This window comes from Salvelinus namaycush, chromosome 9 (genome assembly GCF_016432855.1).
Source record: "Salvelinus namaycush isolate Seneca chromosome 9, SaNama_1.0, whole genome shotgun sequence".
NCBI classification, from domain to species: Eukaryota; Metazoa; Chordata; class Actinopteri; order Salmoniformes; family Salmonidae; genus Salvelinus; species Salvelinus namaycush.
This window is the reverse complement of record NC_052315.1, coordinates 45120914-45145613: the sequence shown is the minus strand read 5'-3', so window position 1 is coordinate 45145613 and position 24700 is coordinate 45120914. Positions and strand designations below refer to the sequence as shown.

General features: G+C 43.4%; 1 protein-coding gene across 1 annotated transcript; it reads right to left on the bottom strand.

The window, feature by feature from the left end:
* Positions 1-6489: 6489 nt before the first annotated feature.
* LOC120054128 (NADH-cytochrome b5 reductase 2-like) lies at positions 6490-13547 on the bottom strand. Its single transcript, XM_039001537.1, has 9 exons — positions 13412-13547; positions 13001-13141; positions 12666-12738; positions 12373-12479; positions 12056-12185; positions 11814-11897; positions 11529-11614; positions 11161-11260; positions 6490-7103 (listed from the first exon to the last, which is right to left on the bottom strand). Exons 1-9 carry the CDS (start codon positions 13421-13423, stop codon positions 6931-6933), a joined length of 906 nt encoding a protein of 301 aa, XP_038857465.1. The 5' UTR covers positions 13424-13547; the 3' UTR covers positions 6490-6930.
* Positions 13548-24700: the final 11153 nt, after the last annotated feature.

The window sequence follows — 24700 nt, the reverse complement described above, 5'->3', positions numbered from 1 at the left end:
TTTATATATATATTTGTAATAAATTACAATTACAACAATACTGAATGAACAATGAACACTTTTATTTTAACTTAATATAATACATAAATAAAATCTATTTAGTCTCAAATAAATAATGAAACATGTTCAATTTGGTTTAAATAATGCAAAAACACAGTGTTGGAGAAGAAAGTAAAAGTGCAATATGTGCCATGTAAAAAAGCTAACGTTTAAGTTCCTTGCTCAGAACATGAGAACATATGAAAGCTGTTGGTTCCTTTTAACATGAGTCTTCAATATTCCCAGTTAAGAAGTTTTAGGTTGTAGTTACTATAGGAATTATAGGACTATTTCTCTCTATACCATTTGTATTTCATATACCTTTGACTATTGGATGTTCTTATAGGCACTTTCATACTGCCAGCCTAATCTCGGGAGTTGATAGTCTTGAAGTCATAAACAGCGCCGTGCCTCAAGCATTGCTAAGAGCTGCTGTTTGAATGAATGCTTACGAGCCTGCTGCTGCCTACCACCGCTCAGTCAGACTGCTCTATCAAATATCAAATCATATACTTAATTATAATTTAATAAACACACAGAAATACGAGCCATTGGTCATTAATATGGTCAAATCCGAAAACAAAACGACGACAAAAATAAACTTTTCCGAGACTGACCAAAAGTTTTTATTTGGCTCGCTCGGTTGGGGCTTGATCAGTAAAAATAAAAACATAGTTACAAAGAGAGGACCATTAGGACAAATTATTTAAGTTGCATTCGAGATGGCAAATGTATTTAAAATGAGTAGGCAACACTCACCAATAAGCCATCCATCCTCAACAACTCCCCCCTGTAGGCATTTAGACCAACATTGCTGTTCTGCAGAACTAACGAGTCATGCATTCTAAATTAGCCAGCATCCGGTGCCGACAGAGATGGCCACGTCAACTCACCAACATTACGACCAGAAATACGACTTTCCCGAAGCGGATCTTCTGTTTGGCCCACCACCCAGGACAATGGATCGGATCCCAGCCGGCGACCCAAAACAACAGCGCCGCAGAAGGGGCAGACGGAGCGGTCTTCTGGTCAGGCTCCGTAGACGGACACATCGCACACCGCTCCCGAGCATACTACTCGCCAATGTCCAGTCTCTTGACAACAAAGGTAGACGAAATCCGAGCAAGGGTTGCCTTCCAGAGAGACATCAGAGACTGTAACGTTTGTTGTTTCACGGAAACATGGCTCACTCGAGACACGCTATCGGAGTCGGTACAGCCACCTGGTTTCTTCACACATCGCGCCGACAGAAACAAGCATCTCTCTGGTAAGAAGAAGGGCGGGGGTGTATGCCTTATGATTAACGAGGCGTGGTGAGATCATAACAACATACAGGAACTCAAGTACTTTTGTTCACCTGACTTAGAATTCCTCACAATCAAATGCCGACCGCATTATCTACCAAGAGAATTCTCTTCGATTATAATCACAGTTGTGTATATTCCCCCCAAACAGACACATCGACGGCCCTGAACGAACTTCATTTGACTCTATGTAAACTGGAAACCACATATCCTGAGGCTGCATTTATTGTAGCTGGGGATTTTAACAAGGCTGATCTGAAAACAAGGCTCCCTAAATTTTATCAGCATATCGATTGCGCGACCCGGGCTGGCAAAACCCTCGATCATTGTTATTCTAACTTCCGCGACGCATATAAGGCCCTCCCCCGCCCTCCTTTCGGAAAAGTTAACCAGGACTCCATTTTGTTGCTCCCAGCCTATAGACTGAAACTAAAACAGGAAGCACCCGTGCTCAGGTCTGTTCAACGCTGGTCTGACCAATCGGATTCCACGCTTCAAGATTGCTTCGATCACGTGGACTGGGATATGTTCCGCATAGCACCGAACAACAACATTGATGAATACACTGATTCGGTGAGCGAGTTTATTAGCAAGTGCATCGGTGATGTTGTACCCACAGCGTCTATTAAAACATTCCCCAACCAGAAACCGTGGATTGATGGCAGCATTCACGCAAAACTGAAAGCGCGAACCACTGCTTTTAATCAGGGCAAGGTGACCGGAAACATGACCGAATACAAACAGTGTAGCTATTCCCTCCGCAAGGCAATCAAACAAGCTAAGTGTCAGTATAGAGAGAAAGTAGTCGCAATTCAACGGCTCAGACATGAGAGGTATGTGGCAGGGTCTACAGTCAATCACGGACTACAAAAGAAAAACCAGCCCCGTCGCGGACCACGATGTCTTGCTCCCAGACAAACTAAACAACTTCTTTGCTCGCTTTGAGGACAATACAGTGCCACTAACATGGCCCGCTACCAAAACCTGCGGGCTCTCCTTCACTGCAGCCAACGTGAGTAAAACATTTAAACGTGTTAACCCTCACAAGGCTGCAGGCCCAGACGGCATCCCCAGCCGCATCCTCAGAGCATGCTAGGACCAGCTGGCTGGTGTGTTTACGGACATATTCAATCAATCCTTATCCCAGCCTGCTGTTCCCACATGCTTCAAGAGGGCCACCATTGTTCCTGTTCCCAAGAAAGCGAAGGTAACTGAGCTAAATGACTACCGCCCCGTAGCAATCACTTCCGTCATCATGAAGTGCTTTGAGAGACTAGTCAAGGACAATATCACCTCCACCCTACCTGACACCCTAGACCCACTCCAATTTGCTTACTGCCCCAATAGGTCCACAGACTACACAATCACAATCACACTGCACACTGCCCTAACCCATCTGGACAAGAGGAATACCTATGTAAGAATGCTGTTCATCGACTACAGCTCAGCATTTAACACCATAGTACCCTCCAAACTCGTCATTAAGCTCGAGACCCTGGGTCTCGACCCCGCCCTGTGCAACTGGGTACTGGACTTCCTGACGGGCCGCCCCCAGGTGGTGAGGGTAGGTAACAACATCTCCACCCCGCTGATCCTCAACACTGGGGCCCCACAAGGGTGCGTTCTCAGCCCTCTCCTGTACTCCCTGTTCACCCATGACTGCGTGGCCATGCACGCCTCCAACTCAATCATCAAGTTTGCAGATGACACTACAGTGGTAGGCTTGATTACCAACGACGACGAGACGGCCTACAGGGAGGAGGTGAGGGCCCTCGGAGTATGGTGTCAGGAAAATAACCTCACACTCAATGTCAACAAAACAAAGGAGATGATCGTGGACTTCAGGAAACAGCAGAGGGAGCAGCCCCCTATCCACATCGACGGGGCAGTAGTGGAGAGGGTGGAAAGTTCCTCGGCGTACATATCACGGACAAACTGAAATGGTCCACCCACACAGAACGCATGGTGTAGAAGGCCCTGCAGCGCCTCTTCAACCTCAGGAGGCTGAAGAAATTCGGCTTGTCACCAAAAACACTCACAAACTTTTACAGATGCACAATCGAGAGCATCCTGTCGGGTTGTATCACCACCTGGTACGGCAACTGCTCCGCCCACAACAGTAAGGCTCTCCAGAGGGTAGTGAGGTCTGCACAACGCATCACCGGGGGCAAACTACCTGCCCTCCAGGACACCAACACCACCCGATGTCACAGGAAGGCCAAAAAGATCATCAAGGACAACAACCACCCGAGCCACTGCCTGTTCACCCCGCTATCATCCAGAAGGCGAGGTCAGTACAGGTGCATCAAAGCGGGGACCGAGAGACTGAAAAACAGCTTCTATCTCAAGGCCATCAGACTGTTAAACAGCCATCACTAACATTGAGTGGCTGCTGCCAACATACTGACTCAACTCTAGCCACTTTAATAATGGAAACATTTATGTAATAAATGTATCACTAGCCACTTTAAACAATGCCACTTTATATAATGTTTACATACCCTACATTACTCATCTCATATGTATATACTGTACTCTATACCATCTAATGCATCTTGCCTATGCTGTTCGGCCATCACTCATTCATATATTTTTATGTTCATATTCTTATTAATTCCTTTACACTTGTGTGTTTAAGGTAGTTGTTGTGAAATTGTTAGGTTAGATTACTTGTTAGACATTACTGCATGGTCGGAACTAGAAGCACAAGCATTTCGCTACACTCGCATTAACATCTGCTAACCATGTGTATGTGACAAATAAAATTTGATTGATTTGATTTGATTTGACCTGGCCTGGCCACTTTGCCACCATATTCAGCAGTGTCTTTTGCCTTTTATGTGACATAGCTGAACTAGTTTTGGGATGGTGCCTTCATGGCGATGTGGGTGCCGTCTATTGATCCGTTCGTATTCAGGAACCCATTGATGGCATCATGACAAAGAAGCCTCTCTTGACTTCAACCTGTTGTGCGATGGTGTATGGAAATTGTATGTGTTACTGTTCGTTTTGCTGATGACGTGCCTCTAATTGACCAATTACTGTACTTTATATGGATTATTATCGTACCAAATGCACTGATGTGGTCAAATTATATGATATAACCAGTGAAGATATATTGCATGAATTCACAATGGACATACAATGAAATCAAAAAAAATATGTAATTATTACTCTCACAATTTCACAGAAGTTCTTTCATATATTTCCCCCTTTCTATGCTTGACAAGCAGTTCCCTTATTCCACCACTTGGTACTGTGTGTACACACGGCTGTGCGAAATTTAAGGACACTCAAGAAAACGTTCATATTGATAGATCTCACACTTTGTGTGGAAATGATCCCACGCATGGTTTACGCACAGATTTGTGCCTAAGCATGATTGATAAATGAGACCCAGGCGTTTACATTTGTTGGATGCACAATAAAGTCTTTTTCTGGCAACCCTTCCAAATAGCTTATTGGCATGGAACCATGTTCCAGTGGCTTTAATCATCTTAAAGATGTTTGAACTTTTACTGTTGAAAAGCGAAGTACACACAAAAATATGTTTTGAGCAAAATTGTATATTTTAGACAACTGCAAACTTCAAGGAGTAGGGCAATAAAGAGGAGAAATGGAGAAAAAAAGAGGGAAGGCCCACCCCCTACCTGTACTGTAATATGACATACTTGGACCACATCTTGAGAGGTGTGTAAATCAGGTGTTAAATTAGGTGAAAGGGAGACTGGAGTGCCACTTCAATTATTACCCTAATAGTGGTAAGTGGTATATTTATAGTTTTTGCTATTTGTTTGTACCCATTGCCTGATTTATGGAGTTCAAAAACCATTTGTCTCTTTTCATTTGAGTTATTTGCCTTTCCCCATGGTTCTGGATGATAAATTGATTTGACCACATTTTTACACCCCTTTGAAACAAGAAGTTTTGAAGGCCACAACGCAGTTCCTTAAGCTAAGATGAACAAAAAAAGTACAATGTTAATGCGGATTTAATTTTGTTTGATTTTATTTTAAAGAATCTTAAGTCATTTTGACACCCACCTTTTTGACAATTGTTTTTATTACTTCTCTTTCTCTGATCAATTCTATTAGCTTTAAAAAATATAGAATTTCCCCATTGTTTTGAACATAGTTCAGTATTTGTATTATTTATATTATAGAGTATTTTTTACTCATCTTTATCAACGTTGCCAATCATTTTGTAGGTGACTGTATACAGTAGAAGTAGGTGCAAATAATAATATTACTCTTTTTACCCAATACTACAAAGACAGACTATGTTTAGAGATGGATTTAATGATTAACCCTCCTGTTGTGTTCGTTTCATGTTAATTAATTCTGTTTTCCCGGTCCAAAATGACCACCCCATTATAGCTGATTATAAATCCATAATAATACATATATTATCACCTAATGTTGTGTTAGATTTTTTTATCAACTTAAGTTCTTGTGAACATTACAAGTTTTGAACTTCTATTTGCTATTTATGGCCTGTAGGCCTCATTGACCTGAGCTCATACAACTCATTTTTGAGTTAAAAAAAAAAAGCATAATGTATGGATTGTTTTGACAATAACAAATACTCCGATGAAACGTATTGTGCTATTTATCACAGACTACTTTGTGTCAAAGTTTAACAAGGACTCTCTCCTCACCAGTGTTATGATCAAAGATATGATCAAGAGCCTCACATACAGTATATCGTTTGGTCATTGTGCTGCCACAGAATGAATTGTCAGCAAGGCCTCAAAAAAGCTTTATATACCAGAGCTGCGAGAAAAGTTCTATATATTATTGAAACAATGTTGCGATTGTTTGTGAGAATGCCAACAGGTGTGGTTCCCGGTGGGGGAAAGATTATATTGGGGAAAGGTTCCCGTGGGGGTTGCCATGGAAGCCAAGAAGGGGAGTGAGGTGTGTGTGTGTATGCGCTCAAACACACATGCATGTGGGGGTCTGGGAGAGGAAGTGTGTCCATCTGATGAATGGGCATGTGCCTGAACTCATTTTTATACATTAATTGTAGTCTCACCCATTCATTTCTAATGACCGGTCATTTTAGACCGGGAACACTACACGTGTACCAAAAGTTAAATAAAACACCCAAAATGTAATGAAAATCATCAACATTTATTGTGTGTGTTCAGATGCCCTGTGTGGACAAAGTCATGGAACCTTATGACAATCAGGTTAAATTAACTACATTTTTCAGAGAGAAAACTTGTAAATCGGTCCAATTCAACCCGAACACAGCAGGAGGGTTAAAAATAACACGTCCAAAAGCTTTAGATACAGTACTTATCTAGACAAATTATTACTGGAACAGTTCAAACATTCCAAAACCCAACCAACCTTATTACAGTATTTCTCACACAAAACAGTTCAAACTGTTCTTTGAAGGTTAAACATGCAAATATTACATTTTTTTTATTAAAAACCCTGGAAAATATCTCTTTGGTCTTGTAGTGTAGGCTTTTACATTATGTTCTACACGCATAATTCAATATAACAAAGGGTCTCAAATGTCCTGGTGTAGTTTAATGTATATATGGGGTTCTATGCCTAGTTGAAGGGCCTGGGAGTTACTAGTATGTGAATGTGTTCTCTGTCTTGTAGCCCAGAGTGGAAAGGTTGGGGAGGCATGCATGCTGGATCATGGGGGGTGGGCCACACATGACAATGAGCACATCGTTGGATGCCGGGGGAAGGTGCTCTTTCATCATATTAGCATTCACAAACCCTGAGCTGTACTTCCAGTCTGCAATCAGAGGAAAAGACACACGCTTTTAATCAACAGATAAGGATCAGCTATGCAGGCCAATGAAATTATAACACCTTGTTAACGAAGACATGTTCGCTTTCAAATACTTGTTTCGACGTATCACTATGGGTTGAGCCCCTTTCCCTTTATAACGCGCCACTCGCCCGTCCTCTGGTTATTCTCGCCACTCTTCCTTGCTAAGATCACTAAGCTCCGGAAGCTCTCTTCAGCACGACTTGATCCCAGTCTTCCAGCCTTTGTGGTTAACGCCGCCGAAAGTAGGACCTTAGCTCTCATCTTTTGTGTTGAACTCACCGACCGAAAGGAATGTTTTTGCTTCATGTAAAATAAGCTCTTTTGCATTGTTCTACTCGCTAAGTCTCCTGTGGTAGCTAGCGTCACACGGCTAGCTACTGAGACTTGGCTAGTTCTCGCTGAAAGGCTTAGCTATGCTGGCTAGCTCACCACAAGGCCAGCTATACCACCAAACTAGCTTTTCTACCTGGAAAGGTAGAATTTCTAGCTCACCTCTCTCGTTTAGTTACACCCACGTTCCCTTGTGCCGTGTTGACTAGACTGACCGTCCTGGCTTTACAGCTCGACATTTGAGAGAAACAATTTGTTTGTCGAAAGATTAAACCCGAGTCCTGCGCGCACTGTAGGGAATTTCCTACTACTGACCTCAGCCTTCGAGCGAGGAGGCTACCCCACAACCCCAACCCACCTGGGCCGAGGTAATGGATACCCAGAGGACCTCCACCAGCTGTTTCAAGATATAGCAGTGGGGGAAGGAGACGGGGACCTCGTTATCGACGAGGGAAATGATGATGGCATGGCTAATCTCCGCCTTCAGCGGAGCATCGTTGCCTGATGACACATTTGGGCTTATCGATGTCTGCAAACAGGCAGAGGCCAGGTTCCATATTGAGTGGCCCTCAAACGGAAGCTAGACAACTGCGGACAAGGACATGGAGGAGCTGGGCTTTGGCAAACCTCTGGTAGTCTTCCCAAGGAGAGTAGTGTCGGTCAGTTACGAGGCACTGGGATTGAGGTGGTTGGCCAGTGACGGCTCAACTACCAGACATTTGGCAAAACCCAGCTTCTCCATGTCCTTAATGGTCTACATGTCTGCGGCACATTCAGAACGGCCGTTGAACGTAACGTCACTACTGTTGGCTTACCAGGATGATTTGCTGCTAGAGATGGGCACGTGTCCAGCCTCTGCCCCACAGACCTGGGTACCGTGGCAACCCATTCTACCGCTCCACGAGCCAAGGCTTCGCGGCAGGGAGAGGGCAACACACTGGCACCAGGGTTTTCCATGACGCAGAAGGCAGCAAACCCACAGTTCGGGTCTCCCAACAGAGGCCGACAGTGGGGGGAAGAAGGAGCATCCGACCTAGGAGTACGTCCCTGGCAGCAGAGAGGAGCAGCCAACACCTGGCCTGTCCACTTTTGGGTGGAGCACAGATACCCCCCCCCCTCCTAAAACCCTACCCATTGGGCAGCGGCTCATTCCTATGCGTCCACTCACAGGAAAGACGGAAGGGGTACTTCCTGGTTTCCAAAAAAGTGTTTGGGGGGAGGGATGCGCACCATTCTGAACCTAAGGGTCCTCAAGAGCTATCTGAGGAAGTTCACGTTCCGTATGCTTACGCTCAATGCGCTGTCTCGCTCTATTCGTCAAGGCGACTGGTTCTCTTCAGTCGACCTACAGGTCACTTCTTTTCACATAAGTATTCTGCCAGCACACAGGAGGCTTCGGGGCACAGCCAACCAATACCTTGCTGTCCCTTTCGGGCTAGCACCAGCTCCCCGGACATTCAGCAAGAGTGTAGAGCTGGCTCTAACACCCCTGAGAACCAAGGGACTATGTCTCGGCCTACATAGACGATTACCTGCTTTTCTCCCCAACACAGAAGCAAGCAGTGCGAGATACGTCTTTCCGTGTAACACACCTCGCCGAGTTAGGGTTCAAGATCAACCAGAAAAAGAGCTGATAGAAACATAGGCAAATTCTCTCTCTTATCAGGCTACACTATTGGAAGACTGCATCACGTCGTTCCGACAGTGCCACTCCCTGTTCCACAGTGGGTGCTCGGTAACACTCAGAACGTGTCTCAGAGTGCTTGGGTTAATGGCGTCCACCATCTCAGTTGTACCACTGGGACTACTGAGAATGAGAGACTTCCAGCGTTGGGTATCTTCCCAATGTCTGTGTATACGACGTCACATCAATCGAGAGATATCATTGATCTCAGAATGTCTCTTGGCTCTCCGTCACTGGAAGAGCCCCTCGATCTTCATTTCTGTCATATAGGCTTCGACAATAACACAGTAGGGAAACATCCTCTGTTGTTTTATGAAGGGAGCTCGTCAATTATGCCCAGTCTCCAAGCCTTTAACCCGTCTTGGGACCTGTGTATTGTGCTTGAGGCCATCTCACAGCAGCCTTTTGAGCTGCTGGAAAGCGTGGAGAGGAAATAGCTCTCCTTTAAAACCGCTTTACTGATTGACCTCATGTCTACAAAGCGAGTGATTGAGCAGCACGCTCTGTCAGTTCATCATTCGTGCCTACAGTTTTCCCCGGGATTATACAAGGTACACTTTTTGCCTAACCCCACCTTTATACCTAAGGTCAGTGATAAATATAATTGTCTCGCCTTAGAGCTTGTGGCTTTCCACCCACCGCCCTTCACTTCTATGGAAGAAGACCGTTTATGTCCAGTACGCTCTTTGCGCATTTACTGGGATAGAACAAGAGCATTACGAATGAGCAACCAGCTCTTTATTTCCTGTGCGCCTCCCTGCAAGGGTAGGCCCCTCTCTTGTCAACAGCTATCCCATTGGATTTCGGAGTATAATATCAAGGGTTTACAGCCGCTGGTGGGCCTGAGGGCTCATTCCACCAGAGGTATGGCTACCTCTTGGGCACTGTTCAAAGGCATCTCTATAAAAGAGATTTACGATGCGGCATGTTGGGTCACCCCTCAGACATTTATGAGGTTTTACGTACTGGATGTCACGACACCCTCGCTGACGCATACTGTCCTCAGTGTCAGAGCCTCTGAGGGATGATACTTTTGGGACTACCCTGGGTTTGGAGAGCATGTCTGTGATATGAGAGTTGGCCATATCCCATAGTGATTCATCGAAACGCATATTTGAAAGAGAACTGGTTCTCTGATAATGAGTGAGATGTATCACCGCATTTCTCTGCTTGCAAAAGCGCAAGGAAGAGAGGCATGCTTGAGAATAACCAGAGGAGGGGCTCACCCTATTTGCCACTCAACCTGTCTGTCACGATCGTCTATGGGTGAGAGAGAGGACCAAGGCGCAGCGTGTGCAAAATACATTCTCTTTATTTCGAGAAGGGAAAAACACGCAACGAACACTATAACAAAACGAAACAAAACAACAAACGATCGTGAAGCTATAAACGTAAGTGCACACACAAGCTACAAACGTACAACATAGACAATTACCCACAAAATGAAAACAAAGATAACTAAGGCCAGGGTGTGACACTGTCTGTCTCCGAAATACATTGTGTGATTGGTTATTTCCAGTAGTGATCCGCCTGGAGAAAATCCCATAGTGATACATCTCACTCGTATATCAGAGAACTGGGGTTAACCTTGAGTTTCCTTCTTGTGGAACTAATTAACGAGTTCCAGGACAGACAATTAGCTGTAGCTTCATTTGCATACTGTACCATACGAGGAAGCTACAGTATAGCTGGTGGGTCACATGGCAAAACATAACATAAATAGAACATTAAGATCATAGTGATGTTGGGAAATGACTAAAGGTGGAAGGATTCCCATTAATTCAGCTTGCATCAGTAACAATTTAATAAACCAGTTCAAAAGGGTTGCTGCAGGTCCACCTTTTGGGATTTTTTGGTTCTTGTCACCATACAAAGGGTATTATAATATGGTAAGACGGCATGGTAAAAATGATTTATTGCAGTTCAACAAGGACGATACAATGGCATTAGCCCATGACAACCCCTTAGCTTTCTCTTTGTCATTATGGAACACTATGGTCTTACCCTGTGGAGGCTTGTCCAGAGTGTAGGACAGGTTGAGTTGGTCAGAGTGACTCTTCAGCACCTCCTCTAGTTCATCCCGCAGTAGGATATCCTTCTCAGTCTGGGGGAGAATCATCATTAGATTAAGGTTTACAGGTGTTACATATGCTACAGTATGTCATTTGGTTTTGTTAGACCATTCCAAAAGGTGACATTGATCTTGGTTGTCTATCATCAGATTATTGTCATTGATTTTGTATTCATAACAAGCTTTGTGCCCACTTCATTGATAATCCACCATGATGGTTCATAGTGTGTGGGATATGACTCAGGTTCTTCCTCAGATTTGGACAAGAATCCACACTTCCCTGTGCCCTGGTGCGACTGACCTGGTTGGCAAATATGAGCGAGCACTTGGTGTTGTCTGCAGGGTCTCCTGTAATACTGCGAATCAGCTGCAGCATGGGGGTTATCCCTGAAAAAGCACCGGGACATTTATGCCAATTTACAATTTTCAGCTCTGCTTCACAGAACATATGACTTGTGCTGAAACAGTTACACAAATCATGTTATCATCAAGAAGAAAAAGACATCTCATCCCGAAAGATTTATGCTACCCACATATTTCTGTATAAATACCTGACACATACATTTTAAAGATATGAGGTCCATACCTGTTCCACCAGCGATCATTCCCACATGTTTAAACTTGCGGACCTTGGCCTCAGACTTCTTATCAGGTCGAATGGCAAATTTACCTTAAAAATAGGAGAAATCTGTTTAAAATTAAGTAAATTGAGAAAGGGCTGGTGCATTGTAATACATTGCCCTCTGTTGGTCACAAAATGATAATGTCATGACGAAACAGCATAGTATACATGACTAGAATGACTAGATCACACACAGACACACACACCATTTCCTGTGTATACAAGGAGTCCATTGGGTCCTCTGAAATCTATTTTGTCCCCAATGCTCATGGCGTCCAGGTACTGGGACATCTTGCCTCCGTCAGGATAGTTACGATGAGTGTTTTTGTAGTACACCTTGGAAAACATGGGCACAAGATCAATGTCAAATGATGAATAGTTTTACAAGTCATTCAACTGATTGAAATGCAATTCTAACCATTCATACACATCCATCTTTATGGTGCCAGATCCTTGCTGTTATCTTGTAACAAGTCTGAACAAACTCAAATGATCTGTTGAATGGGCTGTTGAATAAGAGTACCTTGACCACCAGGTCAACAAAGCCCTGGTCCTCATCACTGGAGACAGGAGTGTAGGCCCGGATGACCAGGCTCCCATTCACCTTAGCTGACAGGTACACATGCTGTCCTGGGTGGGCGGAAAGGGTACATGGGGTGAAAGGGGCAGGAGCAGGATAGTACTATCTTCTCAGTCAGCTCTTGTGGTATTTATAAGTCCTGATATGCCCAGATAAGTAGGTCTCTGGCCTGATGGGATATCGGTGCTGTTGCACCGCCTGATGAATGAAGTGGGTGTGTAGTGTAGCCTCAGTACCTACTGGCAGTCCAAGGACATGTGTGGGAGAGGGAAGGCCAAAGCGAAAGCGCTTTGTGTCATGGCTTATATCCTGCGCAGAAACAGCAAAATGGGAGTACTGTAACATTTCAGCCATTCAAAAATCTTTGTGGGTGGGAATATCCTGCGTTTGAAAATCATTGGCAGACAAAGTTAATAGCAGCTTAAAGTTAAACTTGAACTATTATTTAAATCAATCAGTTATTTGTGACAATCCTGTGTCAGAATCAGAATGATCAGAATTATTTCCTTGCAGGTATAGGATCATACTAACTCTAAAACAAGTAGAGAAAGGCATGTAACTCTAGGCGTACCTCTTTCTCTATGAGTGGCAGTGGATATTTAACTGTAGAATCTTGTAGTGTCTGTGGAAGCTTCTTCTTCTTATCACCTCGGAGGAGGAAGTAGAGCCCAGAGAGGACCACCACAGACGTTCCAACCACAACAGGTACTGTCTGCCAATCAAAATCACGGACAACCATGAATACAGAATACGGTGGAAAACACAGTGGACTGACAAATTCACTCCCCTATGTACTTATTTGGACAGTGAAGCGAAAACATTTAATTTGGCTCTATACTCCAGTATTTTGGATTTGAGATCAAATGTTTTAAATGAGGTGACAGTACAAAATGTCACCTTTTATTTGAGTGTATGTGGCAAATAGGAAGAAAGGAAAGAAGTGACAAATAAAGTAGAGTAAAGAGTAAAGACTCATTCTCACCAGACTCTCCATGACGGGTAAGTGCGTGTCAGGTGTGTTGCTCTCTGTCTGCCTCTGCAGTGTGGTCAGTGTGATCAGGATCCAGGCAGTGAGTTTGGGCTGAGCTAGGCTCTGGCCCTGGAGTCAGACCTTTGCACCAAGGACACCTAGGGGAGGGGGAGCCAGCTGGAGGAAAGGTAATAGAGGGCTGACGGACCAATAGGAGAGAAGAAATCCCTATGACAAAGCCATGACGACGCACAGCTGAGTAATCCATACATGTAGAGGTGAATGGTCCAAAATCACGCCACTCTCAGATCACTCAGGGGTTGGGACACTGGTTTAGAATGTGTGTGTGTGTGTGTGTGTGTGTGTGTGTGTGTGTGTGTGTGTGTGTGTGTGTGTGTGTGTGTGTGTGTGTGTGTGTGTGTGTGTGTGTGTGTGTGTGTGTGTGTGTGTGTGTGTGTGTGTGTGTGTGTGTGTGTGTGTGTGTGTGAGACTGTGTGTGTGCATGTGTATGGTCTGATCAATGAAAATAGCTCCAAGCAAGTTTATGACACTATAGCACACTTAGGCTTATAACTTCTGGACTGTTGAACTAGATTCATGCAATTCCTATGCATACAGTGCATTCGGAAAGTATTCTGACTCCTTAACTTTTTACACATTTTGTTATGTTACAGCCTTATTCTGAAATGGATTAAATATTTTTTCCCCCCTCATCAATCGACACACAATACCCCATAATGACAAAGTGAAAACAGGTTTTTAGAAATTGTAATCATTTATTACAAATAAAAAACTGAAATACCTTATTTACACAAGTATTCAGACACTTGGCTATGAGACTAGAAATTGAGCTCATGTGCATCCAGTCTCCATTGATCATCCTTGAGATGTTTCTACAACCTGATAGGAGTTCACATGTGGTAAATTCAATTGATTGGACATGATTTGGAAAGGCACAAACCTGTCTATATAAAGTCCCACACAGTAGCAAAAACCAACCCATGGGGTCGAAGGAATTGTCCGCAGAGCTCAGAGACAGGATTGTGTCGAGGCACAGTTTGGTGACCAGGAACCCGATGGTCACTCTGACAGAGCTCTAGAGGTCCTCTGTGGAGATGGGAGAACCTTCCAGAAGGACAACCATCTCCGCAGCACTCCACCAATCAGGCCTTTATGGTGGAGTGACCAGATGGAAGCCACTCCTCAATAAAAGGCACATGACAGCCTGCTTGGAGTTTGCCAAAAGGCACCTAAAGACTCACAGACCATGAGAAACAAGATTCTCTGGTCTGATGAAACGAAGATTGAACTCTTTGGCCTGAATGCCAAGAGTCACGTCTGGAGGAAACCTGGCACCATCCCTACGATGAAGCATGGTGGTGGCAGCATCATGCCGTGGGTATGTTTTTCAGCGACAGGGACTGTGAGATTAGTCAGGATCAAGGCAAAGATGAATGGAGCAAAGTACAGAGAGATCCTTGATGAACACCTGCTCCAGAGCACTAAGGACCTCAGACTGGGATGAAGGTTCACCTTCCAACAGGACAAAGACCCTAAGCACACAGCAGGATTGGCTTCAGGACAAGTCTCTGAATGTCCTTGAGGGGCCCAGCCAGAGCCCGATCGAATATCTTTGAAAGAGACCTGAAAATAGCTGTGCAGCAACACTCCCCATCCAACCTGACAGAGCTTGAGAGGATCTGCAGAGAGGAATGGGAGAACCTTCCCAAATACAGGCGTGCCAAGCTTGTAGTGTCGTACCCAAGAAGACTCGAGTTTGTAATGGACGCCAAAGGTGCTTCAACAAAGTACTGAGTAAAGGGTCTGAATACTTATGTAAATGTAATACATATATTTTTTAATACATTTGCAAATAAAATCTAAAAACCTGGGGGGTATTGTGTGTAGAGTATTGTGGGTATTGTGTGTAGATTGATGAGGGGAAAAAACAATTTAATCAATTATAGAATAAGGGTGTAACGTAACAAAATGTGGAAAAAATATAAGGGGTTTGAATACTTTCTGAACGCACTGTATGTGATGTAAATACGGGCAGTAGTCTATTTGTATTTTATTAGGGATCCCCATTAGCCGCTGCCAAGGCAGCAGCTACTCTTCCTGGGGTCCAAACACATTAAGTTCATCTCCAGGAGAAGGGGGACTCTGGGGGAGACCCCTGGTGTGTCAGACAGAGGACTCAGGTTACTTTGTCCTGGCAGTCGGAGGTAAGGCTGTGGGATGTCCCAGAGGCCAGGTGTCTACACCTCAGTCCCCATGCTCAGAGACTGGATCCAGGAACAACTCCATGGTAAGAGAGGGATGTCTTGTGGATCTTTGGCGCTGCTTCACAAACTCTCCTGTCTTGAAAGCAGTTCTTCATGCCTTCACATCATCTGGTTAATGGCACTCAGACAGTTCTGATTTTGTCCTGAGATGGGAAAGACTCAAAAACACAACAGCCTCTGCCGGGTTAACTCACGTACTGTGTGAATCATTCATTTATTTTCACATTCTTACAGTTCAAGTTTGAAGTTTTATTGTCACGTGCACAAGTACAGTGAAATGCCTTTCTTGCTAGCTCTTTCCAACAATCCAGTAATCAATATCACTAGTACTATAAAATAAAGTAATGTTGAACAAAAACACACGAGAAATAGAAATGAGAAGAACATTGAAAAGTAAGTAAGCTATATACAGGGTCAGTGCCAATACCATATTTACAATGTGTAGGGATACTGGAGTGGTAGGGGTAGATACTGTACGTACAGTGGGGCAAAAAAATACTTATTTTCCACCATAATTTGCAAATAAATTCATAAAAAATCCTACAATGTGATTTTCTTCTTCATTTTGTCTGTCAGTTGAAGTGTACCTATGATGAAAATTACAGGCCTCTCTCATCTTTTTAAGTGGGAGAACTTGCACAATTGGTGGCTGACTAAATACTTTTTTGCCCCACTGTATAGAGGTAAGGTGACTAGGCATCAGGATAATTGATAAACAGAGTAGCAGCAGCATATATGATGATTGTATGTGAGTGTGTGTGTGTAGAGAAAAGTATGAATGTGTGTGCGTGTTGTGTGTGTGAAGCAAATTAAGTGTCCGATTGGGCAAAAACGTATTGAATCGACAACGTTTCCACGTCATTTCAACCAAAAAATTACATGTGATGACAATGGATTAACATGGAAAACAACTGGGAATTTGTTTAGTTTTACCCATCTTTAACCTAAATCCAATGATATGGACATGGTGTTGCATCACTGCCTGGTTTGGCAACTGCTCGGCCTACAACCGCAAGGCACTACAGAGGGTAGTGCGTACGGCCCAGTACATCACTGGGGCCAAGCTTCCTACCATCCAGGACCTCTATACCAGGTGATGTCAGAGGAAGGCCCTAAAAATTGTCAAAGACTCCAGCTACCCTAGTCATAGACTGTTCTCTCTGCTACCGCACGGCAAGCGATACCGGAGCGCCAAGTCTAGGTCCAAGAGGCTTCTAAAAAGCTTCTACCCCCAAGCCATAAGACTCCTGAACAACTAATCGAATGGCTACCCAGACTGTTTGCATTGCCCCCGTCCTCCTTATGCTGCTGCTACTCTGTTATTATTTATGCATAGCCACTTTAATAACTCTACCTACATGTACATAATTAAGTCAATTACCTTGACGCCGGTGCCCCCCGCACATTGACTCTGTACCGGTACCCCCTGTATATAGCCCTGTTATTGTTATTTACTGCTGCTCTTTAATTTGTTATTCTTCTCTTAATTTTGGGGGGGATTTTCTTAAAACTGCATTGTTGGTAAGGGGCTTGTAAGTAAGCATTTCACTGGTCTACACCTGTTGTATGAATGTGTGTGCGTGTGACAAATCAAATTTGATGGTGACATTTTTTGTTGATTTCAAGTTGAATTCACATTAGTTGACAACTCAACCAAAATTAAATCAAAACTAGACGTTGAAATGACATCTGTGCCCAGTGGTGAGTGTGTGTGTGTTGGAGTGACAATGTGAGTGTGTGTAGAGTCAGTGCAAAAATGATAATATAATAACAGGAGCAGCATTTCTTTCTTCGTGGTCCTGATGGAAAAAAATCTACATTCGGGGGAGGTTCTCTTCTGCAGTGTTGAACCAATCCACTAAATATGGAGGAGGAGTTAAGATGGAGTGTCACCTTGTTACCGTCCAAAAGCGGAAGTCACGTCACAGGCTCTTTCTCCATTTCTCCAGAAAACCGGGTGCATCCGGTTGAGACCAACCCGCTGAGGGTGATACCGCTCAGAAATGGAGCAGACATGGCCGTTCTAACAGAGTCATGATAGGTTCAATTTAAAAAAGGGATCATCCAATCAGCACAAATTGCATGGATGTGTGTGGTGGGCGGCAAGGGCATTTGTGTTGTCATACTGTCTGTCATTTTGTTTAGATATATAAATCTTCAATAAATGTAATATTCAATTAAAGCTGCAAGCAGCATTTTGCAAGGTCCTAGCACAAGACCAGAGCCCCACAATGTTATGTTTACAGTCCCACCTAGTACTGTCCAGTCATATGGTCAATTGCCACAAAGAGGGACATAGGCAAATTACAGTTGGACCAGAACAGAGCAGCACAGCTGGCCCTTAAATATACATGGAGCGCTAACATCAATGACATACATGTCAATCTCTCCTGGCTCAAAGCAGAGGAGAGTGACTGCATCACTACTGGTCTTTGTGAGAGGTATTGACATGTTGAAAGCACCGAGATGTCTGTTCAAATGACTAACACACAGCTCAGACACCCATGCATGCCCCACAAGACATGCCACCAGGGGTCTCTTCACAGTCCCCAAGTCCAGAACAGACTCCTGGAAACACGCATTACTACATAGAGCCATGACTACATGGAACTATTAAAATCAGATTGAAGAAAACCTGGATAAAACTACCCCTTATGGAACAGCGTACTGTGAAGAGACACACACACACACGTATACTGTGGTATTGTTGTATGGTGATATTGAAGGCTCGAACCACCCGGTTAGTGTACTATACTGTACATTTTATGTAGTGGATATGTAATGGTGTAGTAATGTTATATGATGTACTGTTTTCTTTTTTTGTATGACGTGCCTTAATGTGTTTGGACCCCAGCAAGAGTAGCTGCTATCTTGGCAGCGGCTAATGGGGATCCCTAATAATATACAAAAATACAAAATAGACTACTGTTCTTATTTACATCATATACAGTGCATTCGGAAAGTATCCAGAACCCTTGACTTTTCCCACATTTTGTTACGTTACACCCTTATTCTATAATTGATTAAATCGTTATTTCCCCTCAATCAATCTACACACAATACCCCATAATGACAAAGCAAAAAAGGTTTAGAAATATTTTCATATTTATAAAAAGAAATTAAAACCTAAATATCACATTTACATAAGTATTCAGACCCTTTACTCAGTACTTTGTTGAAGCACCTTTGGCAGCAAATACAGCATCGAGTCTTCTTGGGTACGACGCTACAAGCTTGGCACACCTGTATTTGGAGAGTTTCTCCCATTCCTCTCTGCAGATCCTCTCAAGCTCTGTCAGGTTGGATGGGGAGCGTTGCTGCACACACACACACACACACACACACACACACACACACACACACACACACACACACACACACACACACACACACACACACACACACACACACACACACACACACACACACACACACACACACACACACACACTTCCAGCAAATATTTCCCTGATGTGCAGACATTTTAATGAGGTAATGTCATATTTGTACATACACATAACCCGTGTCCACTTCAACTTTTAAGGACAACACTCATCGTGCTAAAGTTACCTTTTTGCTTTGTCATGGTGTCTTGTTATGGGTCAAACACAGTATGGCATGAAACTGTACGTACCTGTCTGACCCTCCCACGATGAGAGTATGCAGACCTGGAAGGGTGGGACTTCCTGTCCCGAGCAGGACAGACAGGACTGGGCATGCTCAGTGAGGAGCAGCGGGGAGTACAGCTGTAGCTGTACTTATGTATGTCAGGTCAGCCACCAGGGGGAGACTCGTTGAGGCCTGGTGACAGATGGAGTACACATCACGAGGCGATGGCTCCCTCTGCTGGACGTGCCAGGTCTCGACGGGCTCTCCGGCCAGCACTAATTGGGGCTGTTTGTGGTTGGTGAGTAATCAAGGGCTGATTGCTCACCAGCTGGAATGGGTCCCATAGAGCTGCCAGAAGGGCAGCACACGGGAGAAGGGACTGGGGAAGAAAGGTTACTCCCATATAGTTGGGAACGGTTCCAGAGGTAAAAGGAGGGAGTTCAGTTTTTGTTCCCCACAGGATACAGCAAGACCCAGAGCCCAGAAGACGGTATCCTGGAAAGGGTCTCATGGGGGAGAACTTTTCTTTTGGTTTGTTATTCAAATAAAACAGCCTTGAAACCGAGCCAATCCTACTGTCTGATCTGTGTAAACGTTTTGACCAAACCCCCTGGTCTGCCACAGTGTGTTTGTGTGAGAGGGGGAGCGGGGGGAGATTGACACACTGAGTGAGGGATAGGAAGACTGAGGATGCTTCCTACCTGGTTCTTTGGCTCTCTACCTGGTGTTATTATTATCTGTTTATATGAATAACATTTTCATCTACGAAAAAGTATAGGGCAGAAATTTTCAAACTCTTCAAATACCCCATTCATTTTGCACTGAATTAATATGTAATACTATAGGATGTGTGTTCTGTTTTTATTAACCTTTTCACCTATGAAAAAGTATAGGATATGTGTTGGTGTGACACTCACAGGCCTAGGAGGACCCAGGCAGGCTGGATAATGGCCCCAGTGCAGATATGTTCAGAGTCCAGGCTGAGGCGCACCTCTCAGGGCCTGGAGTGCTATGACGCCCTCTCCCTCCAGAGACTATCTGGGGGTTGAGGCGCACTGACATGAGACATTCCACACGAGTCTGAGAGGTCACAAACACACGTGCAGGCACGCATGCACGCAGGCGCACACACACACAGTTACACTCCCCTCCATATGCATTTGGACAGTGTAGCGAAAGCTTGGCTCTATACTCCAGCATTTTGGATTTGAGATCAAATGTTTCATATGAGGCGACAGTACAGAAAGACCCCTTTTATTTAAGGATATTTTCATACATATCTGTTTAACTGTTTAGAAATGTCACTTATTGTAAATAAGAATATAAAATGTTTCTGAACACTTCTATGTTGATGTGGATTCTACCAGGATTATGGAAAATCATGAATGAATCGTGAATGATGAGTGAGAAAGTTAGAGGCACAAAGATCATACCCCCCAAAACATGCTAATCTCTCACCATTACCAATAACAGTGGAGGTTAGCATTTTTGGGGGGGGGTATGATATTTATGCCTCTAACTTTCTAAAAACATATTTTTGCTTCGTCATTATGGGGTATTGTGTGTAGATTGACGAGGGGATAAAACAATGTAATCAAATTTAGAATAAGGCTGTAATGTAACCAATTTTTTTTCCCCCCTGTGGAAAAAGTCAAGGGGTCTGAATACTTTTCCGAATGCACTGTATCTTGTGTTATTAAGCTATTTAAAACCACAGTTGTTGAAGTATACGGCTGCATTTCAGGTACATGTTCGTACATTTGGTTGTTGCAGTAATAGGACCTATAGGTCTACAGTACCAGTAGGACATTTATTAATATTCTGTCTGGTGCTTTAAGTGTCAGACCGAGCGAGAGCTGGTACTGATCCTAATGGTTCGACTGCCCCCACATTGAGAGAAAGAGAACTACGGATTTTGAGGCTCATTTGAATTTCCTGATTGCGACAAAAGAATGATACATTTATGATCCGACATCTGTGTACATCAATTGGTCTATTCTCACTGCTGAGTTGAGAAGCACCAATAGTGAATGGGCAGATGAGACACGCCCACAGCTTGGACCAACCAGAAACTGGGGAAAGGCCAACCTACAGCCTGGAGCTGGTGTGCATTCATTCGGAAGGGTGTTACTCCAAATGGACTTTAAAGTTAATAAACAAACAAATGTTTAGTGTAAAGCAGTGTTGTAGTACTCGAGACCACAGAGTGTCTCGGTGTCGGATACATTTGTACTCGGTCTTCGACAGTGAAGAATCCTAATTTCTTTCAGAGACCAGCGGAGTAAAACAACTCTGAATTATCAGCTTCCATTCCCTCAGCGCATAAAACAGTTTAGCCAGGCCAAATATATACACTCCTTTCTTGAAACAGCCTTTACATATATTTTATAGTCATGTTTGCGCAGTGGCGAATCTACAGGCCTTCAGTGTGTGACAGTTTCGTGATTCTGAAAGGACAGCAACAGTAATATCAGCGCACTCATGTAGGAGAGCTCACTTTTTGTAAAACAGTGGGCATTGCTTATACTCACTTCTTAATCCCTACTGATGCATATCAAAGTAGTGTACGATGATGTAGTTAGTACAATAGAGAAATCATGCACAGAGTAGGCTACACAATCGCAAAGCACGTGAAATAATCACATGCGCGCCGCAGCCTAGTTTTATCGGAATATAATCTGCAGGCAGCAAGAGTGTGCAGCTCTCAACTGGTTTTGCCATGGAGCAGCTCACAGAATAATAACTTTTTTTTTAACCAGGCAAATCAGTTACAATGACAACCTACCAGGGTTAACTGCCTACATCAGAACGACAGATTTTTACCTTGTCAGCGCGGGGATTTGATCCAGCAATCTTTCGGTTACTGGCCCAACGCTCTGACCACGAGGCTACCTGCTGCCGATAGGTTAGAAAATACGTTTAAATGTATGATATATACCAGTTATCGCTAACTAACTCAACAAATCGGTATGCAAACCAGGTATTGAAAAAGTTTAGTCTGATGTGTTGTTAGTAGGCTAATCAGGTGGGTCTGTTTTCAGTTGTTGTGGATTTATCCATATCTACGTCCCTGATGCAAACAGCACAAATCTATAGGAAAACAAACAAAAAAATATTTTTCATTCAGGGTGTCTTTCCTTCGCTGGGCGGGCCGTTTTTGGAACTTTTTGGCAAAATTAGAGTATACCCAGGCACCACTACATAGGGCCGATGGAAAGACAGCAGTCACACACAGCATGATGTTAAAGGATAAGCAGTCCATAAACTCTGACATAATAAGCCAGTAGGTCCCAATCAAAAGAATACAAAAACACAACCATTAAGCATTTCCCAATCAAAATGTACTACTATTACTTCCTATTGCAAAAAAAAACATTTAATCTTTAACACAAGTAACCGGTGACCTAAATTTTAAAGTGGAACTGACAGCGTTTTAACTACTTTGCAGATATGAAACAGACAGACAATCATAATATCAGTCGAAAATATAAAATTCCCAGTTTATGCTACAAAACCAACTTTAAGAAGTTTTACAAATAGGTTATTTTTGACTCAACGTTCCAATGCAATATTCCAAGGCATTTTTGGCAGAATAGATGGATGCAGTTCAATGAATGATTAATATAATTCACCAATACATTTCTTGGTAGTCCAAAAAATATTGCTATCAGGTTGTAAATCACAGCTGGCCTGGTACATTGTTTGCTGCCTCCATTCGGGATGCACTGTTTCAGTTTCAATGACTCAATATTCTGGACAAAAACAGATGAATGTAACTAACGCTGAATGTCAATACAATCAAACCAGCAAGGGCAATGATCACAAGTCAGTCATAACGTGGCTAATATGCTAGTGTATCTATTTATGTAGCAAGCTAAAAACACAGAGCCTAACGTTAGCTAGCTAGCTAGCTGCTAGGAGGATGTCATGCCATTGGAGGAGTGGGTGAGTGACTGACTTTTCCCCCCTCATATCATTTTTCGGTGGTTATACACAGCTAGATATGCAAGTGTCATTTGATTAGCTAGCAAGAACTTGAATGACTTATGTAACAGTATAACTTTAGACCGTCCCCTCGCCCCGAACTCGGGCGCGAACCAGGGACCCTCTGCACACATCAACAACAGTCACCCACGAAGCATCGTTACCCATCGCTCCACAAAAGCCGCGGCCCTTGCAGAGCAAGGTGCAACACTACTTCTAGGTTTCAGAGCAAGTGACGTAACTGATTGAAACTCTAGTAGCGCGTACCCGCTAACTAGCTAGCCATTTCACATCCGTTACACTTATACTGTTAGCATATCTCTTGCATTCGCAAATTCACTCTGGCTATCTACTCCGATTTCAGAGGTGCAGAACTGATGAATTTACGAACGCTCAACACCTGCTGAATATGACCGGTGTCAGTAAACATAGGTCAAAATAATTTGGTCAAGAACACTCTAGATAACATGAAAACAACCTAACCAGCTCTGCTATGGCGAATAAAATGGTCAGAATTAAGTGTTCTCTCATTTGTGTCTAGAAGTAGATGGCTAGCTTGCTAGCTAACTTTAGTCAGTTAGCTTGGGTGCTTGGTTGGGACTAGCATGCATTGGCAGGCAAGCTGCAGAAGGAAGAGGCTACAATTCCCCATCGTTTATCAGTGCAATTTTGACGGCCATCTAGCTGAAAAAGTTTGAGGGTTTATCTAATGTTCCTTCTTTAGATTTTAGCTCATCTTGCTCTGGCTAGCATTAGTTGTTGATCTTGATGTGCATAACTGAGGGAGAGAGAGCCTACCTCCAGTGGTGTTTACATATTTGCAGAAATCAATTCATTCAGGTGTATTTTGGTGAATGTGTTCTAATGATCAAAAGTCACGTTGTTGCAACTGTCTGTAAACAGACAGTCCAGTTCAAAGTGAATGATGGCAGGCCCGTGTGGCAAATGGTTTGTTTGTATAAAGGCCTACTGCACTGTAGCTCTGATTGGCTATAGCACACCTGTCTGTGTAGACTCCGGTCCTGGACAAGACAGATGTTTTTAGTCTGTTATATTTACTGCAGTGTCTATTGTCCAAACGCAAGGCCACTAGATTGATATTGAATTCTCACAATTCTAAATATTTTTTAACCTAAGTGTCATATTCTTCTTGGGGGTGTATATGAACAGATTTTAATAATATTTCATGTTGCTAAAATGCTGTCAGTTCCACTTTAAATGCAACAATGTTTCACATACAAGTTATTTTCAAAGAGATGGCTAACAGCAGCAAGCGCTCTGCAATAAAAAACCCAGTTCCACTCACCAGATGATCATTAGAAATTGAAATTCTTGTTGGAAGTTATTCTTGAAAAGGGATAAACTAACAAATTAGCAACAACATCCTCTTTGATAACACCTGCTGCAGCCCTGCACATTAGGC

Excerpts from the sequence above, each read along its gene's own strand:
- LOC120054128 (XM_039001537.1), bottom strand. Across the intron at positions 12,480-12,665 it reads TGTCCTTGGACTGCCAGTAG|GACAGCATGTGTACCTGTCA; the intron begins GTACTGAGGCTA and ends CCGCCCACCCAG. Across the intron at positions 11,898-12,055 it reads CCTTGTATACACAGGAAATG|GTAAATTTGCCATTCGACCT; the intron begins GTGTGTGTGTCT and ends CCTATTTTTAAG.